The 25,864-nt window shown below is 43.4% G+C and overlaps 1 protein-coding gene across 2 annotated transcripts; it reads right to left on the bottom strand.

Moving 5' to 3' along the window:
- Window positions 1–1,942: 1,942 nt before the first annotated feature.
- On the bottom strand, window positions 1,943–21,769 carry ARPP19 (cAMP regulated phosphoprotein 19). Of its 2 annotated transcripts, none has more exons than XM_065411566.1 (3): window positions 21,503–21,769; window positions 13,391–13,513; window positions 1,943–2,887 (listed from the first exon to the last, which is right to left on the bottom strand). In XM_065411566.1, the coding sequence occupies exons 1-3, from the start codon at window positions 21,545–21,547 to the stop codon at window positions 2,717–2,719; spliced, it is 339 nt and encodes a 112-aa protein (XP_065267638.1). In that variant the 5' UTR covers window positions 21,548–21,769; the 3' UTR covers window positions 1,943–2,716. The 2 variants fall into 2 exon arrangements, with proteins under 2 accessions (XP_065267638.1, XP_065267639.1); XM_065411567.1 differs by lacking the exon at window positions 21,503–21,769 and adding an exon at window positions 14,861–14,952.
- Between the last annotated feature and the right edge of the window lie 4,095 nt (window positions 21,770–25,864).

The raw sequence follows: 25,864 nt of genomic DNA, 5'->3' as shown, positions 1-25,864 counted from the left end.
GTAGGTCTAATTTTTCATTTGCTTTCAGTCATACATACAAAAATAAGGAAGGATTTTCACATTAGGACAGACATCTATAAAAAGCAGTTTACATCTATATATCTAGATATTTCCTTGCTATTGTGGTATACACTTATGATTTGATAAGACCGTTCTCCTTTCCCAGATTAACTTTTTACTTATGGAAACAGGGTATCAATTTTACTGTTTATTCAGTCTGTTCCCATGAAAAATATTCACAAATTTGTTATAATCTTAATGGAAGATAAGGAAAAAGTGGACTGTAATTAGCATATCCTTAATGAATTAGTAGCAAAAAGACCTATAAAAGACACGTAAGAAGGAACAGATTTCTTTGTGATTTGGAAATTCTCTGGGATGAGTGTCCTCCTTTGACCATAATGGGGGAGGGTCAAATAAACTGACAAGATTATGCAAATTAAACCTGCACCAATACCCTTATATCATCTAAACCTACCATACGCATAATTAACATATCTACCGCTACATCTTTTATGAGAAGAGACCAGAATTTTCAAAATGGGTGAAGTCAATGAGAGCTGCAGGTGCTCGGTGCCTATGGAAACAATCAGGCCCTTTGGCCATAGCGCATGGTCAAATAGGTCTGAGTTAAGCTTAACTAAGTTTTTCCTTGTTTGTTTTCTGACCTTTTAGTTAGTCTTTGGGATGGGGCATTGAAAAGAAGAAAGATTAGTCTAATTTTTCTTCAATGGTCATTTCCCCCACAAGCTTTTTTTTTTTTTGGATGATTACAATACAGAAGATTTTTTAAATGCACATTGTAATTAGAATATTCTTTCATGAATGCTTATGATGGGGCTGGGTTTACACAAAGGAATTGTGCTGCAGTTTTCCTTTAAGAAGTGAATGAAAAAAGCAAGCTATCCAAGACTCTTGTCTTCTTAGAGAGGTGATTTTTTGGGAGGGGGAGGAAGGAACAATTCTGAACTCCTCCTTTCAAAAGAGGAACTTATAGCCTTGTTGTTAATTGGTTTTTAGTAAGCATTATAGAGCAAGCACTACATTAACTAATACCTGATCCAGCTAAAAGAGCAAGTTCTGATTCATATTGTGCCCATGCTCAGCTAGCTTTCCGATATCATGTAATTACATTTATATTTTGGTAGCTTCCAAGTCTTCCCTGCTGTATCTAGCAATTTAGGTCCCCACATGACCTGCACTGTCTACATAGAAAGTGAAATTTATCCTTATTTACCGAAATGACGAACTACAATATTATCTATCAATAGACACATCTTGTGTTAATCAATAGATCACAGTGTATAATGCAAGTTCCTATTCTTGGTGTTGATCAAAACCAGTTAGGGTTTGTTGTGCAACACAAAGAACTAAGATGTCCCATCAATAAGTCTATATATTATATCATCACCTTAAGAGTTCAGCAAAACAAGATTTCAAATCCTTTCAATTAAAAATGTTAAATATTCCAAATGCATTAATGCCGGTCTAATTTCTTAGTAACCCCTAGTAGTTTTGAAGGCTGTCATCAGGGGAACCCCCCAAGAACAGTATAGGTTTTCATACATTTATTTCCTCTATATTCCAAATATCCCACAAAGCATTTAAACTTTAAAGGCTATAGATTTAAAAGTTACTGAACAGAATGGACACCTGCCTTTGAATGCCCATAGGTACATAATTCAGATTACCATATATGAACATTGGAGGTTGTTACATACACAAAAAATACAGCTGCAAAAGCATAAGGTTAAGACCAACTCAATCAAGTGTCTATATTAAGTGTTTCATGAATCCTGGGTATACAAGTTTGTTACGTTCAGCAGCAAGATTCTGAGCACATAATTTCAGGCTGTGACTTTCAAAGGTACAGAATCACTTGTGTTTCTAGTTGGCACATTCTGCTTTTTAAAATGTAAAATTAATCGACAATTGCAAAAGGTTGTGCAAAACTATTGTATTTACAAAAATGGCACAAGAGTGAATTCAACAGTCTATGCACATGCACACTTCATTCACATCTTCAACAAAAGTGTGTTCTACACTACAGAACTGAAAAGAATACCAGCTTCAACAGGCAGTTGTAAATAAGCACTAGGTTCACAAGAGTTACATGAGAATGGGCAAATATTGCCCAAGTAAAAGTCTATTGTTAAAGCTGAAACAGGTTTAAGGCCATTCAAGTTCAAGAGCAGATACACAAATTCATTCAGAGCCCCGATATTGTTTTTAGACATGCTTTACCTTCTAGCAACTTGTGGTCTAAACCTCTATTTTAGAGAACAAAACAGAAATCAAACACAGAAGAAAAAGTAACACAACAGGTAGTTATTTTAAATACAAACAGACTATGTTGCAATTAAGGTGAAATAAGGAAAGCAGAAACATTAAAAATTGTAAAACTTGCTATGTCACTTGCTGAAACCAGTCCTACACTAGGAAATAGGCAATATGTACATTTTCAAGTAAATTACTTTACATTGCTCTAACCAAACCTGTCCTTTTTATCAGTGCATCGTTCTCAACTAGTCCAAGTACTACACATTTTACTCTCAACAGTACTCCCTTACAATAGCAGCACACGCTACCACTACCTGCAAAGCTGTCAGTCTCAATGACTTAGTGTAAGGGGGAGGGGGAAGGGAAAAAAAAAGTGAGGAATAACTATTCAGGAGAAAACGGGAATGAGAAGATTCATGCAGTTCAGTCATTCTAGTCAGCCAGCCAGCTTGCTAGCAACAAGAGATGGTTTCCGCTGAGGAAGGTCCTGTGGAGTGGGAATGTGATCACCAGTCACTTCTGTCTTGTCAGGAGCTGCGGTAGGGAGTTGCTTGTTCTTCATTTTTGCTTTAGCCATGTTGTAATCCCCAGAATCAAAGTATTTTTGCTAGAAGACAAAAATATTTAAGAATTGAAAAGTTTATCCAATACATGAATGAAATTACATCAGTTATTGAACCAAAGCCCATTTCAAACTTCAGAAATAGGTAACTGAGTGGGAAGATTAAAGCAGCGCTCTTAGAAAGGAGAAGAATGAAGAGTTAAAAAACAAAACTATTTTCTACCCCATTTGGGGCACAGTAGCTTTATTAAACACTCCAAAGGAAAACAGTACGTTGAGAACATTAAGACGGCAGAGTTAAATATGGCAGGTGAAGAAACGCTGATGTTAAGATTGCACATGTAACCATAGGTCTGTCCTGTTGCACACTTTGCTACTGACCATAGTTTTCAAAAGAACAGGAGGCTTCATTCACTCCCAAGGACTTCAACCCAGGGCCTGAAAAGCATGGTGCGCTAAGTGAACTACATAACTCCGAATCATGTGCCTCGACAACCAAACTATCTTAGAAAGTCCAAAGGATAGACAGTCTACTCCAGGAATCCCAGAGCTGTGTTCCCCTTAAAAAAAAAAAAAAAAAAAAAAAAAAGTGCACCCAGCATATTTAACTAAACTTCACATTATACAGCTAAATTAGTTACGGACACATTCACAGAAAATCCTTCCTGAGCTGCATGTACTATGGTTAAAGTTAAGATTTTGTCACGGTTATTTTTAGTAGAAGTCACAGATAGATACACGGGCAACAAACAAAAATTCATGGGAGCCGGTGACTTGTCTGTGACTTTACTAAAAATAACCGGGGGACAGAGCTAGGTAGGAGGGAGGAATGACAGCTGGAGTTCCATGGGGGGGACTGACAGGCTGAGCCCCACCCCCATGGGGAGGAGGGGGAAGGGGGGACACAGCCCCGCCTCCAGCCACAGGGGAGGCATGAAGCCCTGGCTCTGGAGGCTGGCTGCAGCTGGGGGGCAGGGGCACACAGTCCCCGCTCTAACCCCAGCCACAGACACACAGCCCCGGTCACAACCATGGAGGGGCTGGGGGAGGAGAGAGAGACGGCTCTGGGAAGCCGCGGGGCAGGGGCACACAGCCCTGGCTCCAGCCCCAGCTGCAAGGCAGGGGAGCCCATGGGCTGGGTTCCAGCCCCAGCTGCAGGGCAGGGAAGCACAGTCCCACCTCCAGCCCCGGCTTCAGCCATTGACAGCTGAAGTGGAAGAAGTCACAGAGGTCTCGTAACAATCACAGAATCCGTGACTGCCGTGATTAAATCGTAGCCTTAATTATAGTCTTAGGAAAAACAAAAAACAAAACAAAAAACTACTGAGTGTGTGTGTGTGTATTATATATATAGGACACTGAGTCACCCCCACACCAGAATATCCCATGGTTAGGGCACTCACCTGAGAAGTAAGAGACCCAAGTTCAAATCCCTTCTCCATGTCAGGCAGCGGGGGAAATTGAGCCCAGGTCTCCCACATGCCCTAACCAAAAGGTGATAACAAGGATGCTACCTCTTGCTACAACATTTCTTACACACACAAAAAACCCACCACACACAGCAGCTTCAGTATCTAACTCGAGGAGAGAGATCATGGCTGCACATCCCAAGTGGAGCTGGCTGCCTTCCTCCAGCCCAGACTTGCGCACCTAACCCTCTTTGAGGAATGGAACTTAGGCATTGGCATTTCCTACTGGCTGGTTTAGGCAGCTCCCCACTCAGTGTGGTGGTTTGTGCTAGTCCCATTCTTAGACACCTAACTCTCCCCATCCATTGTAGGGAGTCCGAGCATCTAACTCAGGGTTGTAAATTCCACTAGGGCACCTAGATCCCTTTGTAAATCTAGCCCTAAGTGTCTTTGTGATTCCCCCCATAATACTAGTTTTCGCTCTTACATTTCTGTAACAGAAAAGGACAGTGTAGAGTTTACTACGTTTATGGACGGGGCGGTGTTCTTTGGTTTTGGCCAAACGAAAATGGTGTCAGAGAGGAAGCAAAATGGACATAGAAGAAAACTGCCTCCTGAAGACTTTTGGCAGACTGTAGAAACAATTGCTTCAAAACTGAGCCACTGTGCCACATGAACAGAAGTCATAATATGCAGTGCCATATTTTAGCCCCCTGTATCAATGGGCTAACAATGACTATGGAAATGTAAACATGTGCCCCATCCTCCAAAATCGAATTACTAACAAAAATTTGCTTTATTTCCAAAGACAATTCAATTTAAGTGTCTTCCCACGCTGCATATTAAAAGAACGAATGAACAAAGAAGGGAAGTGATTATAAAGTGAAACCCGCTACACACAGAACACTAACGCAGAGAATATTGAAAAAAAAGCCAGTAAAATAAAACAGTAAATAAAACAAATCTGACAATTAAAATTCAGAAGTGTGATTTAAGTTGTTAGTGTCCCTTTAAAAGTGAGACATGTAGATGGTTCAAGTCTACCAGAAGTGTCAATACATTACAAGACTGTTCTTCCCAAATATTCATTGGCTGTATAAGGATGGTCTTTGTTTTACTTATAAAACAGACAGCTGGGAGTGGAGAGAATCTGCAATGTCAACCCCGTTTCTCAGTCCGGTTACATTTTGAAGACTGCAAAGAAAAAGCTAGAGATTTACAACTTTGATATTTAAACCACAATTTGAGACCTAATTTTATAGTGGCTGCAGCAGGCAAACCAAATTTTACTGCTACCCACTAGGCCTCAGCTAATGGTGTTTAGTAAACTAAACTTTTCATCTTTTTCTGGCTTTATTTTTTGATGCAAAGTGTCAGACATAATTCAGGAACCTGCTGTCCCATTCACGGCATATATTGTAAAGGAGATTCTCTACTTCAGCCCCAGATTTGCGAGTTTTGAGGCTTATGTGACTATTTTTAGGTTATACAAGGAGGCCAAAAATCAGACTTAAAATTAAGCTTCTAGTAATGGAGAAAGTATTCCTCCATAATCCATATCACCTCTGGAACGGATTACCCTATTTATAGGTTTATAAATTCAAGTCAGTTGGAAGTTAAATACTGTAGAACATGTAACTCACTAGTTAAGTGTTTAATACAGAGAGCACATTACACCCATTCTCAGTGTTCTGTATTAACTACTAATTCATTTCTAGGAGAAGTTTAAGGTACTGGTTTCAACTGTGAAGCCCTGAACGGCTTGAGCCCTGACTGCCTCTCCATTAAGTCTGATAGCAGCTGCAATATACAGTGCCTGAGCTAACAGCCCCTGAATTAACTGGGAAGGGCTGGTGACAGGGAGCTCTGGAATTTGCATCCCGACCTTGGATTGCCAATGCATTACAGTCACCAAATCTGTGTTTTCCCCGAGAGTCTTAGGCCAGGTCTACACTTTGAAGTTAACTGGAAAACCCTCCTAGTGCAGCCTTTTTGCCAGTCCAACATATACCAGTTCCCTAAGTGAAATAAACTATAACCAGCAAAAGCATATCGACCATAACTTCTTTCATACTGCAACATTATATTTAACCGCAGTGAATAATTCAAGAGATACATGAGCACATATTTAGATATTCTGTTTAAAAACAAATGTTTTCTCTGAGTGTAATAATTGAATGAACATGTTAATTGTACTCTAACAATCATACAAAAAACCCCAACAATTCAGATTCTGTGAGGATAATCCAGGAACACACCTCTGTGCACTTACCTTACATCTATGGATTGCACAGATGAACTATAATAATGTGGTTAACCGTTCCCAATTCAGCCTCATTTATACTGGCTTCATCTACTGGGCAAGATCCTGACCCTACTCTGGCTGATCTGTGCTGCTCCAACAGCAAAGCACCAAAAAGCGATCTTAACTGCTACCTGAGAATTCCACTCATGTGGCAAAGGACTCAGGGTACAGGGAAAAAAGGACATTCAGGAAGTTGCTGTCACAGAGTCACCAGGGCGATGCTCTGGAACTACTCCATACGAAGCCAGCCAGGACTCTGGGGGAGCATGCGTCCTCTCTCTGAGCATACTGTCTCCAGGGCAAGAAGCTTACACAGCTTAAACCTTCCTGGGTCTGACCTCGGAGCATTCAGCATCCCCTTCCACATTGTGCACTTCCTGCAGTGAGTCCGCCCGGGCAGGCCTCCTGGGGAAGCCAGAGGGCCCTGCACCCTAACTACGCAGTCAGACGTGACTCTCTGCCAGCCGGTAAAACAGAAGGTTTATTAGTCAACAGGAACACAGCATAGGACAGAACTTGTTAGCACAGAAATCAGTGACTTTCAGCCAAGTCCATCTTGGGGGGGGAAGGGAGCCCAGACCCAGGGCTCTGGCCCTCCCCCTGTGGCCTGGCCCTCCCCCTGTGGCCCGGCCCTCCCCCTGTGGCCCAAGCCAGCGGAGACTGACTCGTTTCCAGCTGCCTGACCCCTGCCCGTTGCTCCTCCTCCAGCCTTTGTCTCACTTCCCAGGCCAAGAGTCATCTGGTCGCATCCCCCCCTGGGTCTCAGGTTACGAAGGGGCGGCCATAGCATCCGTGCAGGCAGCTAGAGCAGCCCCCACAAAAGTCACACACCCTTATTCCCACCACCTAGACATTGGTGCAATATACAGGGAAACTGAGGCACACGCAGCATTCATGCAAATCAATAAGACTCTCACAGGCTCACATACAACATAACAAGGGAAAATCCCCACTACGTCACAGCTGCTACCTCCCACCAATTTTGGGGGGCCATTAACTGCCAACAAAACTTTGCATTGGCTGGTAGGTGGGGGATTAAAGATGGCTTGAAGTCACTTTCATATGCCCCTCCCAATTGAGCTGCACAATAAACAGTAAAAGCTAGGATGCTATAGATCTGAAGGTGTATGTACTGGCAGGGGATGCAGAAGGTTGCACAACACCTGGCATACCATGACTGCTCATCTAATCACAGAGGACACTTTACATAGTGCCTTTCACGCAAACATATTGAACAGTTTACAGATGGGTAAATGAAAGCACAAAATAGATGAGACACTTGCCCAGTGTAAAAAATAAAACAAATCACTGGCTGAGTTTGGAACAGAACAAAAGTGCTGACTCATTCCATACTACTCTATCCATTAGATCACTTCTCTACAGGCTGGGGTATACATTTATGACTACAATACCTGTGATGTCCACAGTACATTGGCACAAATTTCAATGAACCATTATGGTCTTCATGTAGTTACTCAGAATTTGGGTGAATATTTTTTAAGAGCAGCCACTAATTTTGGCAATCCTAAAACAGGAAGGATGGTATAAGAGCAGTGCAAAGCACCTGTAGCAGGGACCGGGTTCTGGCCCTAAATGTTTACCGCAATGGAATGACGGTTGATTTTATCAAAGTACTGTTAGGCAACAAGGGGCCACCTTTTGAATTTAGTCTTCTCAAAAAGTTTGAATGAGCCATTGAAGCTGTATTCAGTTACAGTGCCAGCCTGTTAGTGTTTGTTTTGTGGGCATGATCTTTGAACAAACATTTCCCATGGCTTTTACTGCTTGTGACGTTATCTGATTAAAATAGGACCAGTGGTTTTCAAACTTTTTTCCTGACAACCCAGTTGAAGAAAATTGTTGATGACCGCAACCCAACGGAGCTGGGGATGAACAGTTTGGGGTGTGGGAGGGGCTCAAGGCTGGGGTGCGGGGGGTGAGGGCTGTGGGGTGGGGCCTTGTGTGGGAGGGGGCTCTGGGCTGGGGGTGCAGGCTCTGGGATGAGGGGTTTGGGGTGCAGGAGGGGGCTCCGGGTTTGGGGGGGCTCAGGGCTGTGGCAGGGGGTTGGGGTGCGGGAGGGGATCAGGGCTCTGGGCTGGGGCCTGGGATGAGGGGTTTGGGGTGCGGGGTTACCTCCAGCAGCTCCCGGTCAGCGGCGCAGCCGGGGTGCAGATGTAGGCTTCCTGCTTGTCCTGGCACCGTGGACCACGCTGCACCCCGGAATCTGCCAGCAGCAGGTCCAGCTCCTAGGTGGAGGCATGCAAGCAGTTCTTGCCCGCAGGCACCATCCCGGCCAACGGGAGTGCGGAGCCGGTGCCCCGTGACCCCCCCACCTAGGAGCTAGACCTGCTGCTGGCTGCTTCTGGGGTGCAGCGCGGTGTCGGAAAAGGTAGGGACTAGCCTGCCTTAGCCGGGCAGCACTGCCGATAGGACTTCTAAAGGCCCGGTTGGTGGTGCTGACCAGAGCTGCTGCGACCCAGTCCCTTCCATTCTGTGACCCAGTTCTGGATCGCGACCCAGTTTGAAAACCACTGATATAATCATTATTGCAACCACTGTTATACATTTGCAACAAATCTTGTACAAAAGTTGTCAAGTGAGGCGTCTATGAAAAGCTTATGAGTTGCTGGTTATGCTTATGCATGTATCATTTTTCTATTTGAAGTTATGAGTATTGGCTCTATACCTGTATTTCAAATGTTTGCTCCTGGGGTAATTAACAAGGGAGTTAGCCAACACATCTTGGAGGGACTGTTCAAATTGAGTGGCCCATCAAAAGGACACAACTTACAATGGACCATGGGAGATGCCCATGTACACTGAGTGGACTGTCCTGTAAACATGCTGTCCGGAGTATAGGTAATGGCTTCCTGCAATGACAGAGTGAAACTGGGCAGGGACATGTGACTTGTCCATATGACTCCAAACTCCCATCTTTTACCTGTAATTTTCCACTAGCCGTGCTGAGGTTTTTTTTTTTTTGAAACAATGGGTTTCCCTCCATATGGCAGAGGATATAAAAGGCCCTGGAAACCCTCCATTTTGCCTCTATCACGCTCCAGCCTCTTTCCTGCCCAAGCCTCTGGACTATGAACTTATCCTAATTGGAGCATTCTAACCAATGGACTGAGAACCTTACCATGATTTGGAAGCAGCCAGAGACTTGACTTAAGCCAGCAGTTTATTCCATCATTGCTACAAGCCTGAACCAAGAACTTTGCAATTACTGTATGTATTTGATTCCTTTAGCCAATTTTAACTCTCACCTTTCTTTCTCTTTCTATAAATAAACCTTTAGATACTAAAGGATTGGCATCAGCATGATTTTTGGGTAAGATCGGAGTTATATTTTGACCTGGGTGTGTGGTTGGTCCTTTGGGATCAGAAGAACCTTTTATTTGATGAGACTGGTTGTAAAGAACCACTCATCTCTAAATCCAGTGTTTTTGGTGGTAATACAAGGACTGGGATGCCCAAGGAAACTGCTTTTATGACTTCTTGTTAGCCAGTGTGGTGAAACAGAAGTTTACTTTTGTTGCTGGTCTGGTATAGGGGAGATTAGCCACCAATCTTAGGGTGTACCTGCCCTATCTTCTCAGCAGTTCGTCCTGAATTTGGCATCCTCATTTGTGACCGACTTAGGCACGGTTACACTGCTATAGTGTAAAAAGTTACTGACTTCAAAAAATAACATTAAAGGATTTTGAACACTGCATGGCTTTTGTCATAACTATAAAGGGAAGGGTAACAGCTCTCCTGTGTACAGTACTATAAAATCCCTCCTGGCCAGAGACTCCAAAATCCTTTTACCTTTAAAGGGTTAAGAAGCTCGGGTAACCTGGCTGACACCTGACCCAAAGGACCAATAAGGGGACAAGATACTTTCAAATCTTGGGGGGGGAAAGGCTTTTGTTTGTGCTCTTTGTTTTGGTTGTTGTTCGCTCTTGGGACTGAGAGGGACCAGACATCAATCCAGGTTCTCCCCATCTTTCTAAACAAGTCTCTCATATTTCAAACTTGTAAGTAAAAAGCCAGGCAAGGCGTCTTAGTTTTACTTTGTTTTCTCAACTTGTAAATGTACCTTTTACTAGAGTGTTTCTCTCTGTTTGCTGTATTTTGAACCTGAGGCTAGAGGGGAGTCCTCTGAGCTCTTTAAGTTTGATTACCCTGTAAAGTTATTTTCCATACTGATTTTACAGAGATGATTTTACCTTTTTCTTTAATTAAAAGCCTTCTTTTTAAGAACCTGATTGATTTTTCCTTGTTTTAGATCCAAGGGGTTTGGATCTGTATTCACCAGGAGTTGGTGGGAGAAAGGAGGGGGATGGTCAATTTCTCCTTGTTTTAAGATCCAAGGGGTTTGGATCTGTACTCACCAGGAGTTGGTGGGAGAAAGGAGGGGGATGGTCAATTTCTCCTTGTTTTAAGATCCAAGGGGTTTGGATCTGTACTCACCAGGAGTTGGTGGGAGAAAGGAGGGGGATGGTCAATTTCTCCTTGTTTTAAGATCCAAGGGGTTTGGATCTGTACTCACCAGGAGTTGGTGGGAGAAAGGAGGGGGATGGTTAATTTCTCCTTGTCTTAAGATCCAAGGGGTTTGGATCTGTATTCACCAGGGAATTGGTGAAAGGTTTCTCAAGGCTTCCCAGGGAAGGGAATTAGTTTTGGGAATGGTGGCAGCGGACCAGATCTAAGCTGGTAGTTAAGCTTAGAAGTCTTCATGCAGGCCCCCACATTTGTACCCTAAAGTTCAAAGTGGGGAAGCAGCCTTGACATGGTGGCATAGCGGTGGGAAATCATTTTTAAACCCAAAAGCCAGTAAGATTTTTTTTTTCCTTCTAGCTGCTTGGAAAGCAGAGCTGAAGGTAGATGCATATCTTATCTCTCCTTGCCTGAAGGCAGAGGTGTTAAATTTTTTTTAACAAGGGCCTTTGTTAAGAGAAGGGTTCAATTAATGAGCAAACTGGTAAAAGGAATTTACAAGCTGAAGTTTTTTTTTCTTTTTACATCCTCGGGAGTAGCTAGTTAGAAAGTCTCTGTTAACTCAGCAGCAGCCTGAGCTGAGTGCATCCCAGTTTCAGTCAACTGCAGAGGGGTGTGACCCAGCACAAGAAAACAGGAAAATGACTACAAAAGAAGAAAAAGCCAAAGAGGAGGCCCACAAGAGAGCTATGGAGCTGAAAGAAAAAGAGATGGAGGAGAGAGAAAAAGAAAGGAAGCATGAACTGGAAGTAGCAAGGGCTAGGCCAGATGCACCAGCCAATCCTAGCAACTCCTCTCCAGGTACCACTTCCCATCCCAGAAAATTCCCCACCTACAAGGCAGGCGATGATACTGAGGCCTTCTTAGAAAATTTTGAAAGGGCCTGCCTTGGATACAGCATCACTCCAGACCAGTACATGGTAGAGCTGAGACCGCAGCTCAGTGGACCCTTAGCAGAGGTGGCGGCTGAAATGCCTAAGGAACACATGAACAGTTATGAACTTTTCAAAAACAAGGCCAGACTCAGAATGGGGCTAACACCCGAGCATGCCCGTTGGCGGTTCAGAGCCCTAAGGTGGAAACCAGACGTGTCATTTACCCGGCATGCCTACCACATTGACAAAAATTGTGATGCCTTGGTATCAGGAGCAAATGTTAAATCTCTGGAAGATCTGGTTTCCCTAGTAAAAATGGAACAGTTTTTAGAGGGTGTTCCTGAGGAAATAGAGAGGTACATCCTAGATAGGAAGCCCAAAACTGTAACCAAGGCGGGGGAGATTGAAGCCAAATGGGTGGAGGTGGCAGAAAAGAAAAAAACTAGTAGCAGTTGGAGCGAATATCAGAAGGGGCAAGCCGAAACAAAACCTTACCACCGGGGACAACCCAAGGCCCCACCCACATCCCAAGGGAAACCCCAGACGCCTTCTCACCCCACCCCACCAGTCTCCACCAACCAACATCGCCCCGGTGATACCTTAGCAGGGCGATGTTTTAAATGTAATGAACTGGGACATATAAAGGCTCATTGCCCCAAGAACCCCAACCGATTACAGTTCATTACACCAAAATCACACCAAAGATCCCCAGACCCAGATGCCTCTCTCATACCCTCGGAGCGAAGGGAAACCTTAAAAGTGGGCGGAAAGAAGGTTATCGCTTGGAGGGACACTGGGGCACAAGTGTCAACTATCCACCAATCCCTAGTGGACCCCAAACTCATTAACCCGGAGGCTCCAGTGACAATTCAACCCTTCGTGTCACAGTCTGTAACCTTGCCTACAGCCAAGTTGCATGTCCAGTACAAGGGCTGGTCAGGAATGTGGACTTTTGCAGTCTATGACAATTATCCCATTCCCATGCTGCTGGGGGAAGACTTGGCCAACCAAGTTCCTTGTTTTAGATCCAAGGGGTTTGGATCTGTATTCACCAGGAGTTGGTGGGAGAAAGGAGGGGGATGGTCAATTTCTCCTTGTTTTAAGATCCAAGGGGTTTGGATCTGTATTCACCAGGGAATTGGTGAAAGGTTTCTCAAGGCTTCCCAGGGAAGGGAATTAGTTTTGGGAATGGTGGCAGCGGACCAGATCTAAGCTGGTAGTTAAGCTTAGAAGTCTTCATGCAGGCCCCCACATTTGTACCCTAAAGTTCAAAGTGGGGAAGCAGCCTTGACAGCTTTAGTCTAGGGTAAGAGTACAGAGCATTACTCTCTGGCTCAACAAAAAACCTTTGCAGCATGTATGCGTTATCTGCATAAGTATGGTGGGGGGGGTGGGGGGGAGTCACAGCAATAACCATTCCACATTTACTTTTCCATGCTATGTGCTTGTATCAATCAATTTATAAAACAGAACTCACTCCTTTCTGAAGCCTCTTCCTCAAGAAATCTGAACCCCCAGGCTTTTGGCCTAGATGAGGATATCTTGCTTTCAATTTTGCTTCTTCAACTTTTTCTGGACTGATCACCTTATCTTCCATTTCCTGAAACATATGCAATTAAAAAAATTATTTCTATAAACACCTATGCCAGAACTCCCCCACTAAGCAATTCAATAGCACACTGATCCATGTTAGCCATCTGATGCCACAAACTATTAGAGAGGATTTGACTAGACACTGTTCAGCATTTTTCCAAGAGCGTTGATCGCAGCAACTATAGAGCGTGTCCCCCTCCCATCATTAAATATACAATATAAATTAAATATATCTCGCAGGACTCCAATTTTACAAATAGCTGATAACACTATCAGCCAATATATTCAATTTCATAGAGCAAGCTTAATTTCTCAATCTAAAATTGGTGGTACAAAAACTTCTGAAGTCTATATAAGTGCCAGTGGGACCTTTTCCAAGTATCCCTGATGCATCCTACTTAACGCTGCACAAGAAAAGATCTGTGTAGATGTTAGTTTGTGATGAGACTCCTCTTTCATGACTGTACTATAGCTATGGAGTATTAGCATCACCCCACACTGCATACAAATATCAGAATAGTACAGCTCTGAAACCTTACCTCCCATTGTAGATACTGGCCTTTTATGGAACACTAATGAATCTATAAGTAGTTTGATATACATTCTAACAGATTTCCACAGGCTGATACAGTACAAGTTTAAGATTGAGTAATGTCCATCGCACCGATGGAACAGACTGATGCATACCACAGCTCAAGTGATTCAACATTTTAAAGATCTCTATTCTACAGACACAAGAATTTATGGCCTCTTGTTTTTCAACATCACCCTCTACTTTGGTTATTTGCTCGTATTGTATGTATATATGAAAGAGCACGTGCATATCTTCCATAAGCATGAAATCATTATCAGACCAATCATTTTCAGAAACAAGTATTTTCTTCTATTCAATACTGTTATGTTGATGTTACTTTCCAACGCAGAGGCCAAGCTTAGACTACTTCTGCTAGTCAACCATGGCAAGTTTTTGGGGAGGCCCTTTTGATTTAGGCTGGTTGCTGCTGCTTTTAATCTGTAAGGCTGGCTAAATGCTCCTCTTGTGAAAATGAAGACACAGCAAGACTTTTGGACAAGTAAAGGGATGAGAACTCTCATTGAGATTGTCACCCAACTGCATCCAGCTTATCTTTGAACGTTACCATAATTAACGCCTTTCCCTGGTATCATCCTTCCCCTTGTTACCTCTTTGGAAAGCCTGAGGATTTATCACATGAAATATTTTTCTGTCCAGACAACTCAACAGTGGAGAATTGTGAGACACTCCCAACTTAAATACACTGGAGAACTAGATTACACAATTACATTCAATTCAGTTTGTTAAGATTGTGCAAAAAGACTGAACTTCCTCACATACTGATGGGCTCCGAATTTGCAGGATCTTGTGAGGAAGGACTTTGGAATCTTCACAGAAAATTCAATGACAGCATAGGCACACCATGCAGGAGCACTTGAATCAGTCTATTTCAATACATTAATGAACAAGAAAGCAGCCAGTTGGTAAATAGATATGAAAGACCTATCAAGTCTATCTAACCCACCTCTCTGCCAAGGCAACATTGTACCCTCCAGTACAGTTTTTTGTTTTGTCTAGTTTTAACAGTCCCACGAAGTTGCATTTAACAGTAAATGGTATCTCATTTAGAGGTTGTACTAATCAAGATATCTTTTCACATACAAAGATTACTTCCAACAACAGTGCTGTGACACTGACAGATCAGCTCAGGCCAGAGCTATAGGCCAATTCACTTGTGTGTGAATATCAAAAGATTTAAATGTAGTAGTATATATTCAAGGAAATTCACTTGTGAGTTAACAGAGATCAAAGGAGATGTTAATTGTATTGTTTTCGCCTGTCTATATCCTGTTGTTTACTATTACATTACATTTACATTATACATGCCTGGTCATTAAATAACCCTAGATCAAATTATGTGTTAATGAAGTATATTCAGGTGTTAGAACTTCATGAAAACTAATGGAATGTTACTTGTATTGTTTTCATTTATCTATTCCTATTATAATGTAATAGCAGGCATTCACATTATGCATATCCTACTCCTGGGGGAATTCTGCACCACTGCGCACTGCAGAATTTTGCAGAAATTAATGTGTGCACAGAATTTCCTTTCCCCCCCACAGAACTGGGCTGCAGTGCTGCTGGCCACCACTAGGGACCACTTGACCTGGCAGAGCCCACTTCACACATAGAAGAGACAGCTGGGGAGGGACCTACAGGGTTCCCAGCAGCTGCAGTTCCCAGCATGCCCGGAGGGAAGGAGGTGGTGGTGCACAGGAAACTCCCCACAAGCCTGGGACTGAGCATCAGGCTGTTTCTCCCTCTGGATCCCTGGGCTCTGAGGGGTATGGGGTGGGTGTCTGGGCTGGGGGGAGCCCGCAGCTGAGATCTCTATGTGTGGGTAAGGGGGGGGCCTGCAGCTGGGCTCTGGGGGAGAGTGGGTGGGTGTCTGGGCAAGGGGGGGGCCTCTCCGGCTGGGCTCTAGGGGACGTGTGAAGGGGTTGCGGGTATCTGGGCCAGGAGGGCCCCGCAGCTGGTCTCTGAGGGTAGGGGTTGTGGCTGTCTGGCCTCCCAGCTCGGCTCGGCAGGGGGGGAGGAGGGAGGAAGAGGGGGCAGAGAAACAGGAACTGGTTGTCACAGGGGTTTCTTTAACTCTCTACTCCTGGGGAAATTCTTTGTGTGTCTGTATTGTCACAGACATACTTGCTGAAAGGCATTTTGAAATAAATTACCAAAATAATTGAAACTGATGTGATTATGTAGTATTATTTTTGACAAATAAAATTTGCAGAATTTTAAAATATTGTGTGCAAAAAAAAAAAAAAATTTTTTTTTTTGGGCACAGAATTCTCCCAAGAGTAATATCCCTGTAAGTGGAAATGCTAATTCAAAGCAATTGGCCATTATGTGAGTAAAAACAATCATCAAATTGTTGTACGGAGAAGAAGCTATAAGTACTGAGTCAAAGGAAGATCCTTAATCTCTGGACTGTTTAGATTCTAACAGGGTAGAACAACTGAACAAAAAGATGGAGATCCCTAGAGTTATTCTGGGTAGCCCTGAAAAGACTTTGGGACACTGGCAGATTACTAGATCTCTGCTATCATTTTGGATTTACAAACTTTGACTCACAGGTTAATGTATTTTACCTGCTTTAACCTCTCAAAAACTCATTTATTTTTCTTAGCTAATAAACCTTTAGTTAGTTTATTAGAGAACTGGCTGACAGCATTGTCTTTGGTGTGAGATCCAGAGTACGAACTGATCTGGGGGCAAGCGACTGGTCGTTTGGGACTGGGTGGTGTGATTTTTGGTTTGTGAGACCATTATCACAAAGTTCAGTTTGTCTGGGGGGCAAGATGGGCTGGAGAGGCTTGGTGAAATCTAATTATAGAATATACCAGGTTGGAGTGCCTGCGCTGTTTTCTGACAGTCCGACCTAAGACTGGAACTAACAATTGTGAGCCACTCCAGACAGCATGACAAGTGCCTTCTATCAGAAAGAGTGTGAGTGTGAGTGGACAGACAGAAGTGTGATACCCAATTGAACACAATACCATCACTGTGTACAAAACCATGCGTTTTCCCAGGAAGTCTTCCATGCAAGTTCTGACAGCTAATAGCTTGTGAGTCCTGGTTATTATAGCTATAGATTGTTGATGTTTGGTAAACGTGCCCCCTCACACAGCACCTTTACTCAACTTAGAGCCAGAAAAGACAGAACATTTAAGACAAATATGACATTTAAGACAATATGCACACAAATATCTCCATACCGTGGCATTAATAAATGAGGCCCAACATCCAACATCTTACATAAATACACTGTCTTGCTGTCTCTTAAAGGAAACTCAGCTTGTGCTAGTTTACATGTTGACAAGCTAGCATATTACCATGAAGTCAAAAAACGTATAGAATTTGCATTTATGCTATTGTAGCAAAACTAATTAAGTGTATTAATACCTGAACAGGATGTAGAATATGGTTGTCTATTACTGATTAGAACAGTGGAGACCCATAAAAATCAATGGCATTAGTGAATTCTGGAAAAGGATACATTCTCTAGACATGTTACAAAAAGCAAAATCCAGACAGATCTTTGACAACTTATTTGGGGGAAGGCCATGTACAACTGACACGTTTCTATATTAGGCAGCCGTAGGAAGCATGCAAACTCTCTAAAGGAATTAATTCTGCAACTCTTCATTAAGTAGGATAAACCAAGATGGCTGACATACAATGCATTCTCAGGGCTTGTCTACACTTACCCAGGGAATCGATGAGCGATGCATTGGCGGTCAATTTAGCAGGTCTAGTGAAGACCTGCTAAATCGACCACAGATCGCTCTCCCGTCGACTCCTGTACTCCACCAGATTGATAAGAGTAAAGGGAGTTGACAAGAGAGCGTCTCCTGTCGACATTGCGTATTGTGGACCCAGCGGTAAATAGATCTAAGTTACGCAATTTGAGTTACGTGAATAGCATAACTCAAGTCGACGTAGCTTAGATAGACTTTTCCCTATAGTGTAGAGACAGCCTCAGACAATGAAAATTTGGAGCAGAGATGAGAATGCATAGGGAGAATGTCCCTTACCAGGACCAAAAAAAAAAAATCTAAATATGTAGCTGTACAGTTTCTTCTAATAAATTATATGACTCAAAGAAGTGACTATCAGTTCTTCTCAAACTATAGTCTGCTCAATGGGAATACCAGAAAAAACATCAAGGAGAGTGCTCCAAAGGGAGATTTTACAAAAATAAGAATCTGAAGACCAATACATTGAATCCAAGATAAACTGCTGTGGCAAAAGCAGATATTCAAACAGGAGTAAACTACAGCTTCTCAGGAGAGGCTTCTTGGACATATGAAGCTCTGAGGCTAGACAAAATGAACTGACAAAGCCCATTATCATTCTTTGGCAAATGACAGGTATTTTGTGATAGGGAACCCCCTTCCCTCCCCCCGCAAATTTTACACCAAAGACAAGAAACTGGTCTGGCTGTATCTGAAGTTTCAATTTATTTTCAGCCCTTATTTAACATTTTTTATTCCTCTATTCTAACAAGCATACAGTAAAGGTTTCTAAAACTTAACTCTTTCAACTAGAAAAAACTTCTGATGATTTAACAACCCCTGCCCAGTTCAGATTCATTATCGGGCTATATCTAAATACAAGAGTTATTTGAAAGTCAGATTTTCACAGAAGATAGTGTTGCAAAATAAAAAGTTTATAATCTAAAGAGTTGTCCGAGTTTCAGTTCTAAGTGTTTACTGAATCAGGGTTTATTTCTGTGCTTCCAGAGCTCTGTAGGATTTTTCTCTCTGGGTGCATAACTTTAGTAAGTGATACAGAGATACAGTACTAGTTCTAGACTGGATTATCAAAATGTTATTGTATTAGAACAGTGACATTTTCCCAGGCAAAACGTTGCTAAATCTTTCAAGCAATATTTCTCATTTCCTGTTACAAAAGACAGCATTTGATTTGCCCTGTGGAAATACTGGTCGTGACTGTGCAAACTGCTTTCCTGTCTTGTCACAGGGTTCCTGCGTTTGTTCTTGGCACATAAAACCAGTGAGAGACTGAACATCAAAGATGTGACAATACGCACAGATTTTAAAGCAAGTAACCCTGAAAAAGTTGTTAATTTACTATTAGTTGACAATTGGGAAGAGGACAGGACAAGATGTTCCCAGCTCCCAAATGAAACAACTTGAGGGTGCACCAATTAAACTACCAGTCAATAAAATCTAGTATGCAGTTTATTAAATGTTTTTAATTCCATTAATACAAGTTTGTAACAATTACATACAACATCCTAACAGGATGCAAATAAAATTCGAGTTCAGTTTTTATAATTCAAAGTTTGTTCTTTTAAATTTCTTTGACTTGGACTGTTGAACTAGATTGGGTCTGTTTCAAATCAATTTCACAGTGGAACTACAGCACCAGAACAGTGATCCAGTGTTTGGTTAAAAAAAAATCTCCATTAAGTGTTTAAACTTTGAAGACTTCATATTGATATTTGGTTAATATCATAAAGTTTTCAGCCTGTGTCAATTGCTTGAACTAGAACTCTAAAAAAGAAATAATATAAGCTATATCACTGCATAATTTAGTATTAAGAATACTCACATATACAGAGCTATTCTGATAGCGATGCATAGTCCGAAATATGTGTTTTACTACATTTTGGATAGCAACACTGTCCCGTCAATAGTTTTTCCACAAATGTTTTCCAACCTTAAGAACATTAAGCTATTGAACACAGAAAATTGTACTTGTTTTAGGAAGTTTGAACTAGTAAGGTCTTCATTAAGACATTTCAACCAGCCAACATTAGCCCCAAACCCTTTCTACCTGTACAGCTAGTTCAGGTCAGACACAAGAAAATAGGTGGATGACGGCAGAGCTTTAGGCCATGTCTACACTCGAGAGCTTACAATGGCAAAGCTGTATCTATGCAGCTGTGCCACTGAAAGGTCCTCCATGTAGCTGCTCTATGCCAATGAGAGAGAGCTTTCCCATTGGCATAATTAAACCACCCGCAATGAGCAGTAGTAGCTATGCTGGTGGGAGAATGTTCCCTGCTGACATAGGGATGTCCACACCGACACATCTGTCAGTGTAACTAATGTTGCTCAGGGGTGTGCTTTTTTCACACCCCTAAGCAAAGTAAGTTATACCAACAAAAGTGCTAATGTAGACATATATTTGCTCTCTTAAGGTTATCACCTAAATTTAGACTGTTTGGGGTAAAATGTTACAGCACTTCAGCACAACAGAAGTGATTCCATAGCTTAAGTCCAATTAGGAAGACCAAAAAAAAAAAAAAAAAAACCCACGTAATGTTTGCAACACAAGACCATATAGCAATAATACAAGCCTAAAAAGAAGAGAGACCTTTTTGTAGTCCAAATCAAGAAAAAAAAAAGCGAAGACAGCATAAAGCTAGGGAAGCTAGATTCCAGTTTTCAAACTCCAAGATGCTATAAGTAACAGAAGTAATGTTTTAAAGTTGGCCAATTATTTCTTTTAAAATGGCCATCTTCAATGATGACAGGTCATAAGTATGGTACAGCAGTTTTGTTTTGGATGCTGGTAAAATACCAGAAATTGGGATGCTGGTAAAATGGTGGATAGTTTCCTACCACCAAGGCTGCACATGAAGACCTTAGACCCCTAGAACATAGACGACTACAGAGACTAGCTGGGGGAAGAGGGAAAGGCCCTGGGAGTAATGAGGAGAGGGAAAGTGATCATTCCCCGCAGCCCAAGGCATATTACTAGTTTATTGGTCAGAAGAATTAAATTCCTCTTTGTGAAACAATGTGCAAGAGTCAATATCTTAGCGTTTTTCACCTCTCAGCCATGTTAAGCTATGGAGCCGGGGGCCTGCAACCACCCTGCCCCGCTTACAGTCACACATCCCAACTGCCCGCAGCCAGCAACACCCCCCGGGACACAGAGCTCAACACGGGTACAAGCGCCCTGATCCTGCAATGGGCCGCAGCGCTTCAATGCAGGAGCCAGGGCAGGGGGCCGCGCGCCACTCCACCCTTCCTGCGGGGAAGCAGCCACCGAGCCGCTCCCGGGGCGCCTCCCCAGCCAGGCTCGGCGGCAGCAATGCGCCACTGAGACAATCCCCGTCCCGCAAGGAACCCGGCCTGCTGCGCGGCAGCGGCCAGCGCGCTTAGGGGGCTCCCCTCAGTCCCTGGCCAGGAGCAAAGCGGGGCCTCCGCGCGGGCAGAGCCGAAGGGCAGCTCAGGCCCGGGTCACCGCGCCCCGATAGAATCAGCGGCCCCCGCAGGCCGGGAAAGGAGAGCGTCAGCCGCCAGAGACGAAGCACGCTGCTGAGCCAGCCGGGACGCAGCTGACCCTGCGCCGGGCCCCGAGGGCGGCCGGAACCGACACAGCTCCGGAGAGAGTGGCCGCCCTCCCCCACGTGCCCTGAGGAGGCACGACCCGGCCGCCCACCTTCTGCTCCTCGGCCGAGGCGGGCTCCGGGCTCTCGGCGGACATAGCACCCCCAGCCGCAGCTGCTAGAGAAGGCGACGGCAGGACGTGGGAAAGCGCAGCCGCCTCCGTCCTTCGCTACCACCACCGGACCCCGCACCGATCGCCTCCCGCACAAGATGGCCGCCACGCTTACGACGGCGAGCCGGCAGGATCAGACTTCCTCCGCTCTCACGCTCCCCAGCAGCTCAGCCAACCCGCTGCTCAATCCAGCGGCAAGAGAGAGCGAATAAGCAGAAAAGAACTTTCCAACTTCCGCATCTCTCTACCTCGACTTCCGCTTTTTAACGTCATATCCGCCCCCCTCTGCAGATGTATAGTGGGAGTTGTAGTATAGTCTTTTGTCTTGGCCTAGTCTAACCTTTAGGGTGGCTACTACTCCCTGATTATACTATTTCAAGAGGCGAGAGCAAGGTGGACCTGTATTAAAACGGCATGCTAGCTAGGGTGACCATATTTCCCAAAGGAAAAATGGGACACTGCATGGGGCTGGCCCAAGCCACTTGCTAAAGTTGCCAGGCATCTGGTTTTCGACCGGAACGCCCGGCGGCTCCGGTCAGCACTACTGACCAGGCTGTTAAAAGTCCGGTCGGTAGCGCAGTGGGGCCCTGGAACTAAAGGCCTCTAGGCACATGGGCATCCAGGGAAGCTCGGAGTGCCAGTTCTGCAGCTCCCATTGGTCAGGAACCCTACTGCTTGCCCAAGCCCTGCCCCCTCACCCCCTCCACCGCACATGGGGCTAACCCAAGTTGCTGGCCCGAGCCCTGCCTCCCCCACACACATGGCTCTCATTGAAGCTCTGCCTGCTCCCCTGTGGGGCGGGCATTGCCCCTCACCTGAGCCCTGCCTCTCCCACTCCCCCGCCAACGTGGCTGGCATTGCTGCTCCCCGAGCCCTGCCTGCCCCCCACTTTTGCCAAAAAAGTCAGGACGGCCAGGACAGGCTAAAAATGGGACTGTCTTGGCCAAAATGGGATGTATGTTCACCCTAATCCTAGCACTTTGCCTGCAGTGACAACAGGTCTCAGCATGAGAGGAGGCCTCTGCTCAGGTTAATTGGTGTGGTTCAATTTCTACAGGTCACACCCTTCTTCTAAAAATGAAGGTGGACTACCAGAGAGAGACCACCACAGTAAATGCTGCTGTTACACTGATTATATTGTAAACACATATTTTCCACAGACGGTGGCTGATTATTGGTGTATTTGTATTTCTGCTAACAGATGTGCTAGTTATTAGGATAGAGCACATGGAGTGAGCTAAGATGTTTGTGTGGTGTGGCACAGAGAGCACTGCATACATCTTGAGAGTGGGGGGGAAACTGAGGCTGAAAGCACTTTTATTAAAATAGTGAGATTTTTAAAAGATTCAATCATCTTTTTGGTGTTTTCCCCCAACTTCCCTTGCCAACTCTGACAAATTTATAGTGAGCATGGCTATTTTGGCTGCTAGGATAAGAGGTCTTGCTGAAGGACCCAACTAAGATCAGAGCTATATTGTGTTGGGCACTGTAATTAAAGTAAGAGTAAGAACAGTCCCACAGTGCAGTGATGAATTTGTGATGTGGGAGCTGGAACTGAGACTAACCAAACTCATCATCTCATAAAGGAGGTATCAAATGTGTTAGATAGGAGGATCAGTTTTTAATCCCTGCTGAGCTGAGTAGGATACAAACTGGAAACTTACAAGTGAAAAGCTGTATAGCTCATTAGCAACAGCCAGAGGTAGCCAGGCCCCTGTATGCATTAATGTAATACCTCTGAAAGTGAATCTGCTTTCTGGAAAACGAATTTATATTTCCAGAAATAAAAGTAAATTCTGAGCTTTTTGGAGCTTAGATGGTATGGGTCTTCCACCCTCTAGTCACACCGGCTTGATGGGAGAATGGACATGCCCGCTACAGTGTTTCCAGCTTTGTTGGGATTATCATATGTGTGCGTGAGGTATGGCATTTTAAAGAAGGCCTGGAAGGTTTGTGATGTTTGGTTGTTAAGTTTTTGTTCTGCTTGTTTTTTTACCATCAAAAAACCAGGCATCTCAGATTTGGTCATTCCTGTTTTTGCTGGGAGGCTTCTGGATGCGTTTTACAATGTTCTGGAGAAAGAAAGACTAACAATCTGACTAAAATGTCTGTTCCGTCTCTACTTTCATTGTCTTCGTTCTTGAAGTAATAATTTCATAGTTCTGTCAATCAGCAGAATGTTCAAGCTAGATAGTATCAGAATTTCTGATGTAAAAACAATGTAAAATGATACCAAAGTCTTCATCGTAAGAGCATAAGCCCAATTTGTTTCCCTTTGCAGTTCACCTTTAAAATCCTCTTGCAGTTCTAACCACAGAAACACTAACCCATGAACCAATCACTGTAACAAACCCCATTGCCTTCTCTGTCCCCTTATCTACTCTAGCGACACCATCATAGGACCCAACCACACCAGCCACACCACCAGAGGCTCATTCACCTGCACATCTACCAATGTGATATATGCCATCATGTGCCAGCAATGCCCCTCTGCCATGTACGTTGGCCAAACTGGACAGTCTCTACGTAAAAGGATAAATGGACACAAATCAGACATCAGGAATGGTAATATACAAAAGCCAGTAAGAGATACCTTCAATCTCCCTGGACACTCAATAACAGATTTAAAAGTAGCCATTCTTCAACAAAAAAAACTTCAAAAACAGACTTCAAAGAGAAACTGCAGAACTACAATTCATTTGCAAACTTAACACTATCAATTTGGGCTTGAATAAGGACTGGGAGTGGCTGGATCACTACAAAAGCAATTTTCCCTCTCTTGGTATTGACATCTCTTCATCAATTATTGGGAGTGGACCACATCCACCCTGACTAAATTGGCCTTCAACATTGGTTCTTCACTTGTAAAGTAACTCCCTTCTCTTCATGTACCAATATATATTTATGCCTGTATCTGTAATTTTCACTCCATGCATCTGAAGAAGTGGGGTTTTTACCCACAAAAGCTTATGCCCAAATAAATCCGTTAAGTCTTTTATGTGCCACCAGACTCCTCAAATAAAAAGGGTCTCTCTCTCACACACCCTCACCTGCCCTCACTTATTGTTCTAAACTTTACTGTAGTAGATATGTAAAGCACTGTTGTAAATAGTAGCATTCATATGCTGAGTAAAATGATTCCTTTTTACAGAGCATTACAGTACCCTCAGGCTGAAAGATGCTATATAAGCATGCAGTGTTTATTGTAAATTATGTAAAAGAGCTTGAAGCAGCAGATAGTTTTCCATTTTTGAAAAAGGCCTTACTACCTGTGATCTTTTACTTCCAGAGGGAGACAATGGGAAAAAGACATTTAATGACTGATGCCTTGATTACGTTAAAAGCAACAGAGGGTCCTGTGGCACCTTTAAGACTAACAGAAGTATTGGGAGCATAAGCTTTCGTGGGTAAGAACCTCACTTCTTCAGACTTGCATCTGAAGAAGTGAGGTTCTTACCCACGAAAGCTTATGCTCCCAATACTTCTGTTAGTCTTAAAGGTGCCACAGGACCCTCTGTTGCTTTTTACAGATTCAGACTAACACGGCTACCCCTCTGATACTTGATTACGTTAGCAAACTTTAAGAGATATAATTCACCATTTCTGAAAATGCAACTGTGGAAGCTAATGTGACTTGGACTCTGGCATTTTTACTATGCTACTGGTACATGCAGTGAAGCAAGCATAGTTGGTGAATTTCAGTTCTATACTTTGCAGCATAAACAAAAAGTTACACAAGTATAAAAAGAATAAAATATTGTATGCACAAGCAGAATTGTTGGACTCGTGTGGAATTTATGCTTCATGACATGTCGTACACTAACTCCTCTGAAACATACTCTATACCTGAACAGCAGATACAGAGAAAATAGGACACATTCTCATTACTATCCCAGAAAGTAGTTATGTACACAGTACAGCTCCAGCACCTGAAGTTTTTGCTACTAACAGGGAACCTTTCCACAACTTCCTTTACACTATTTGCACATGACTGAAAGCTGTAGCTAGAATGTGATTTTCTCACATCTCTAGAAAGAAGTTTAGTTTTAATCTTCAAGACACTATTATAACAGAAAAAAAAATCCTGCCAAGGTTATAAAAATTAGATTCTGCAAGCTGTGCAACCGTAGCTCTAAGACAGCTGAAAATGTGTGAAATATCAGGAAAGTATAGTCTCCCTTGGTTTTACTGGAGGGCCTCTACAGGGTCTCAGGCAAGGTGTATTGAGTTCTTATCTTAATTGAAGGGTCTGGAAGTTTAATAAAGACTTCCTTTCTCCCAAGTGTTTATTGTGCATTGGAA

The sequence above is a fragment of the Emys orbicularis genome, chromosome 10, assembly GCF_028017835.1.
Source record: "Emys orbicularis isolate rEmyOrb1 chromosome 10, rEmyOrb1.hap1, whole genome shotgun sequence".
Classification (NCBI taxonomy): Eukaryota; Metazoa; Chordata; order Testudines; family Emydidae; genus Emys; species Emys orbicularis.
Note: the sequence above shows the minus strand (reverse complement) of the source record. Positions and strands in the feature narration are given on the sequence as shown.

Coding starts and splice junctions, on each gene's coding strand:
- ARPP19 (XM_065411566.1), bottom strand. CDS start 21,547: ATGTCCGCCGAGAGCCCGGAGCCCGCCTCGGCCGAGGAGCAGAAG. Junction 13,514..21,502: donor CCTCGGCCGAGGAGCAGAAG/GTGGGCGGCCGG, acceptor CATATGTTTCAG/GAAATGGAAGATAAGGTGAT. Junction 2,888..13,390: donor GGAAGAGGCTTCAGAAAGGA/GTGAGTTCTGTT, acceptor TTTGTCTTCTAG/CAAAAATACTTTGATTCTGG.